The 6,414-nt window shown below is 39.4% G+C and overlaps 1 protein-coding gene across 1 annotated transcript in view; it reads left to right on the top strand.

Annotated features, from left to right (window-relative positions):
* Positions 1-6,414, top strand: part of LOC109479189 — a 33,190-nt gene that overhangs the window by 3,197 nt on the left and 23,579 nt on the right. The window contains 5 exon segments of the mRNA XM_019781080.1: positions 3,084-3,364; positions 3,657-3,757; positions 4,147-4,294; positions 4,540-4,652; positions 5,051-5,398. Coding sequence (XP_019636639.1) covers positions 3,084-3,364; positions 3,657-3,757; positions 4,147-4,294; positions 4,540-4,652; positions 5,051-5,398 — 991 coding nt within the window.

Below are 6,414 nucleotides of genomic sequence, written 5' to 3'. Positions count from 1 at the left end.
AAACAAAAGTAATTGGAGAGTAAATACTCGTCAAAATAAAATGTAATAAGTGATTTTGTTTACCTCAAATGTTATTCTTGCACTGCCTTTGCTCCACTTTGTGTACATTTGCTTCCAAATGAGATCAATTTCGGATTTCAAAAAGGGTTGACGAGAACCAAACAACTGATTTTAAGAGGCCCCGAAAATTAAAAATAAGGTTAGATTTTTGGATTTTTAGAAATATTACAGTAAATTTAAACTTTCTGTCTTAGGATTTTTTTTATTTTTTAACTTAAAACTCGTCTTACAGTCAAAAGAAGAGCCAAAAACGCACTGTTTTAACTTTAAATACCGATAATTCATAATCGCGGCCATATTTAAAAAATCCCTAAGACAGAAATCTGCGGAAATCGTTCCTCTTCCAAACAAGACCTCAATGAGGTAATTTGAACGATTTTTGGGAGTGGTTAAAATACCATGTTTGCACGCGTGCTATGACACTTGGATATGGGGACCTGGATTTTATAACAGCGTCAACAAGAATTCTGACCTTCAAGGTCACCCACGATGACGGCAGTAGCTTCGTTACATGTTACATATCCACAATAAAATCACGGCATAGATGTAATGTTTTGAAAACGGTTCATATTTGTGGAAAGGTTGATTTTTCCTGTTCCGTGGTTCCCAAGTAAAAAAGGGCTTGAAGTAGCCGGTTGTAGCGGCTTTACTGTAAATGACCGCGGGTAACCCCGGATCGAACGCCCGCTCTATTCGAATGACGTCATATCGAACAAGATTCGCGGGTTCGGGGGATTCGATCTCCATAGTAGCGGAGTGGGACTTTTGGGCCCAAATCTGACCATCGTGATCTAGGATCTAGGATTTGTATAACAAAGCAGTTCTGGCCTTCTGAGATTTTTTGTCCCTTCATTTTGGTTTGTGGTAAAAGAAGGGATACTTTACATGCTTTATTGTAAAATTTGTGAATTTGTGTTAATTTCTCTTGTGACTGTTTTGTTGTTACCGTACTTGTTGACGCAGTGATGTACTTGTACACCCAGGTTTGTTTGTGTAAGTTTATTTGCGCTAGGATGTTTTTCGTTATATTTTTAGTTGCTTTTGTCGGTCTGTCAGTCTGTCAGTCTGTCTGTTAGTCAACAAAATAACTCAAGAACGACTGGATGGATTGGTTTCATACTTAGTGTGTCGGTAGGGTCTGACAAAGCCTGAAAATGATTAGATTTTGGGCCCCTAGTAGCTTCCCTTGGTACTGCAGCGCAACTTCCGGTTTTGACATCTCGTGATCTGGACATGTTAAGGTCGCGAATTTTAGATGGTAGAAAACTCTTGTCCTAGGGAAGGAGTCACGTGAGATTGTTCTGCAACTGCAGGCTGGTTTCTCTGAAAAATCTCCGAGAAAGGGTAACTAAATAACCATTAGACGGGTCTTCGTAATTTTTGGTATAAAGGTAGCTTATGCCATGCTTGACACAATTAAACCACAATTATGCAAATCATGATCTAATTTTCATAATTTCATATTGTGTAAATTCTATAAATCTGCTGTATTCCATAATATTAGGGCTATTAAACACTTATGGCATATGTAATTGAGAGCGACAAGATTATTGGCAGATATTGGTTATGTAAATAAAGACCTAATTTGCATAAATAATTGAAAATCGGTACAATTTTATGTTGTTAACTGCTGGGAATTTAATACTTGCCATAATTGGATGTTCAGTAAATGTGAACATCACTTAACATTATTTATTCAAATCTGTACCTCATTTGCATAATTTAAGGAAACGCTAGAATAGCCTTATTTCTTAATTAATCTTGTCATTGGGTGGAGAATATGATCAAATTATATAATGTATGCAAATGAGCCCTAATAATTTGCAAATTTGCATGAAAAATGTACATAATTAGTCTGTTTGGACAGCTAGCATGATTTGGCAAAGGTATGTCACAGGTCATGCTTGCATATAACCAACAATATCATACCTTGTCAATGCCAAATGATGAAGTTGTCACCATTAGCTTAAGCCTGCCCCCCCCCATCCATCTCAAACATGGTTATGTCCCTCTTGAAAGCAAAGCATACTACCCCTAGCGTAGATGGCATAATTTTTGTGCCAAAAATCTTTTCAAAAAAAGGTACCTTAAATTAACGTAAATGCGTATGCGATGCTGCATTTAAAAGGGTCCAGCTGGACCCTCTATGGCCGGCCAACTCCTCTGGCCAATGATGTTCCGATTTCTACTATTTATTGAGCCTGCAAATGAGTCTGATGGACACTAAATGGACAATAATGGACAATAATGATGCCATAAACAAGTTACTTCACTTTGATAGATTTAATCTAGTAGAATGACATCGACTAAGCTCTAGGTTAATTTTATATGCGCTATTATTTGGCGTCTCTATTTGGAGCTGCACACCCTCAAATCTAGCGACCGTCTCTGGCGTGGAATAATTCGGAAGGAGAATAACTGTATATGGGACAAAAGGATATCTCTTCAGCTACAAGACCATCTGAGTTTGGTTTCTTCAACCTTTTTAAGTTTGGTAAAATCAACGGAAATGACATTATTTTCACTCCAAAATTAATGCCCAAAATTGCTAATTTTTGCAAAGGATAATCCCGAAGAAAAAATTTCCGGCAGAAATGACTGATGCTGGCAGAAAGACCCAAGCCGTGACTAAACCCGAGTAAATAATAAAGAAAATTCTAGTACTGATTTTTTTTTAAACAGTCCACGGCGCGAGGAGTTGCAAATCCACCCCTACGAAGCCGCAGAGCGAAATCTAGGTCAAACGGGCGGATTACACTTGGCGCGCAAGGATACCCGGAAGTAAGGTTCGGAGCCAAAAGAAATTTTCACCCCCAAATCACCATTTCTTACACTCTTCAGTCATGTTAATGTTTAATGATACTTCAGTTTGTGAGAAATGTCACCTCAAACTTGGACCCTCAAAACCCTTTTGTCACTTTTTTTTTTTTACAACGGACTATCGCTGACCCCTGTCGCGGAAGAACTGGGGTGTGCACCGATTACGGCAAAAAATCATAGTATTACTTTTAATATTGATGTAGGAATCCAGACCAAGGCTGCAAGTTCTTCTGACGGCCACATGGAGAACAAAAAGGCAGTTCCTGCATTTCTGGCAGCAGCAGCGAAAGAAATAGGGGGAAAAGTCGTCAGCAAGCTTGGCGACAGGATCGCGGACGGTGTAGTGGAGAACCACCAGGAGAAGGTGGTGAGCGGTCTGCAGGACTACCTGGGTAAACAGATGGACAAGTTCGACGATGAGTACAAAGAACTGCTGAAGGACACCAGTGGGCTGGCAGCGGGTTTGAACCGGCCGGTTGAGGAGGTTGGTAAAGCTCTTGTTACATATTTAGAACATATTCACCGAACACAAGTCAATCAAGGCTGACTGAAGTTCGGAAGTAGTCCGACCAGATTTAGGCCGCCCCTACCATTACAAAAGAGTTCAAATTTGTGTGCAAACCAACATATTGAAGAGCAGTTCTGTGAAAATAAGATGGAATAATAATTTATTTATCATATGAACTTTTTAAAAATGGACTGGTGCACATTACAGTATGACACTGTAAGAATATATATCTACTGTATTCTTTTTAAAAACATATTACGTGTAATAGGCGGACATCCAGCTTGTTCCTAGACCAGGAGCCACGATGGGTAACATGTATGCACCACCAGGCTGGGAGATCCGACATAAGTACAAGTACAAGGAAGACAGGTTTGTTCACAGTTGTTTTTCACAATCCTACTCCCTTTCATTGTCTTAATTACTATATTGCGGCAATTAAATGCATAGATGATTGAATTATGACATTCAATGAACATTTTGCCACACTTGGCTAAGCACAGGTCACAACAAAACAAGGTAAACAGATACAGTTAACAGATACACCGTGCATTTCCCCAACAGATATCAACAACGGTGGTTCAAACATATTTTGCTAATTGGATTTTATAGAAATTGTATTGAGAGATCATTACCTGCACAAATATGATATTATAAACGTCAATAAAACACATGGCACCAGTTTATTAAATTCAGACGGGGACTCATCAAGTTCAAGTTTGCTCGTATCACAAAAATATGATTTTTCTGTAATTTTAAAGAAATGAAAAGGTCAGTTTCGGCGGACAGGCATCAGCCTACACCTACCCAGCCGGACTAGGACCAGTTCTGATGAACGGCTGCTTCGGGACAGGCTATAAGAATGGAGACCCCTGCTTTAAGGCCAAGATACCAAGGACAGGCTGTCCGGTACGTCCTGTGTCTGTCTATCTGTCAGAGAGCGATTTAATAATCCATCTATCTGTGCAATCTATCTTAATCTGCCTCTGTGTTAAGATTCATGCACATTAAACGGTGGGCATTAATGATCACAAGTACTACGGCAATAAAAAGTTTAGGAAGCTTTCCCATCTTTTGCCATTTAGCGATTTTTATTTAGAGCTGTTTTGCATGTATCTTGAAAACAAAAGTTGTTAAACCTTTCCAATCTTCAGAATCTGATTGACGGCGCAACCTACCTCGGCGTCGGGTTTGACGGAAGAGGCGTGTACTCGGCTGAATCTAGGAAGAAAAGTGTCATCCAGAGATCATGCAAAAACTTGCGAACGTAAGAACTACTTACTAGTACTTATTTTCATTAAGAATTTCTTTGGACCCCTACTAACAACTAATGACTTTATGATATAAACCCCCTATCCTGAACTAGGTTAAGTTTATCTTGCTGATAAGTAAGTGTTTAAATCAATCTGTAAGTTAGTTATAGCCAGACGAACCCGATTATTTTGACACCACCTAATTACCTACATTTAATTATCTACACGTCTGCGCTTGTGTGTGTGTTCGTGTGCAGAATACGGATAATTGAATAAAGTGCACTTACTAGAACACTGAGTCAAAGGAATGTCATTTTTAGTAATATTATTATACATCTAAACTAACTTTGCTTTATTGGCAATCTCCACATAGAGAACAGTATACGTAGTAACTTTTTTTGTCTTTGAACAGATACGGTAAAAACGAAGTCCCTGACTCTATGACCGTGCAAGGCATATACGACACAGATGTAGAATCCTACACCTTCAGCTCAACGGAAGAATACAGAAAATACCTTGCGGAGAAATCGGCCGTCACTTCTGCCAAGGCCATGTTCCAGGAAGAGATCAACAAGGCTTCTGGACATGTAGCAGTGGGTGGAGCGTTTGGACTTGGTTGGTCAGCAGGAGAAGGAAGATCAAGTCAGAGGGGCACATCCAGACAATCATCAGGCTTCAGTGCCAGCTCCTCTGCCAGCGCTCGTCTTGGTGAGAAGCAGACACAAACATTCATGGCCATGCTGGAGATAAACATATTCAGGTAATAAATGATGATTCTTCTTTTACAGGTCAAATATCCCCTGATATAAATTGCTGAATATGTTTCTTTTTTCCTGTACAAAATAATAGTACCAAATACCAACTAGAGTTCCAGGATATTATACCTTCACCAAATTATGTTAGCCTTTATTACTAAGAAATTATAGATTAATCCCCTGATTGTGTAAGTAGGATCCTCAATAATTTCCATCAATCATATCATGTTAGTCATACCATGTTGATCATATCCTACACCAAAAGGCGTTGCATTGTAACAAAGAATGCCATTATAGTATTTCCTCATAAATTATGCAAATGGAACTCCTTATTTAAATAAGTCACGTTTAATGATGTTTACCTTCACTTACCATTCATATTCCAAGTATAAAATTCCAGGCAGTTACCGAAATGGAATTATAACATTTTCTCATTAATTATGTAAATTAGGTTCTCATTTGCATAATCAATATCTACCTGTACTATCATAAAAGTTCATCTGTGTTGGTAGTTACATGTTTAAAGTTAAAACTCTTGATCCAACACAAAAATTCTCTCACCTAGAGCTTTCAACCAGTCACTCTGGTCTTCCTCAGTAGACTGACCCAGTGAAGCTTGTCACGTGGCTTCTTTGAAGTGTGACGTCAACACTGGGTCAAAGGTGTCTGGTAGACGATGTCGGCCCCCGTCGCGGTTCAATGTAGGGTGATGGGCCCTGATGTAAATGGCTTCCTTCACCCCTCTCAAAAAATAGTCTTGTTCAGTGTCTAAATTGCAACTTGTTTCAAACCAACCACTACTTTAAGACACATTCTTGTTGCGCCCAAGGATAAAACCCCCAAAGAGAAGAAGTGTGGTGTCATCTACCACATCCCCTGCCAGGGCAAGAACAACAGGGGGCCCTGCCAGGAAACTTATATTGGTGAAACGGAGAGGTCTCTAAAAGCCAGGTTTCAGGAACATACACGGCCTAGTTCTGCCAGTTCAGAGGTGTCTCAACACATTCACATAGAGTCACCC

This window comes from Branchiostoma belcheri, unplaced genomic scaffold (assembly GCF_001625305.1).
Source record: "Branchiostoma belcheri isolate BF01 breed outbred unplaced genomic scaffold, Haploidv18h27 scaffold47, whole genome shotgun sequence".
Lineage (NCBI taxonomy): Eukaryota > Metazoa > Chordata > Leptocardii > Amphioxiformes > Branchiostomatidae > Branchiostoma > Branchiostoma belcheri.
This window is presented reverse-complemented; position numbering and strand designations above follow the sequence as displayed.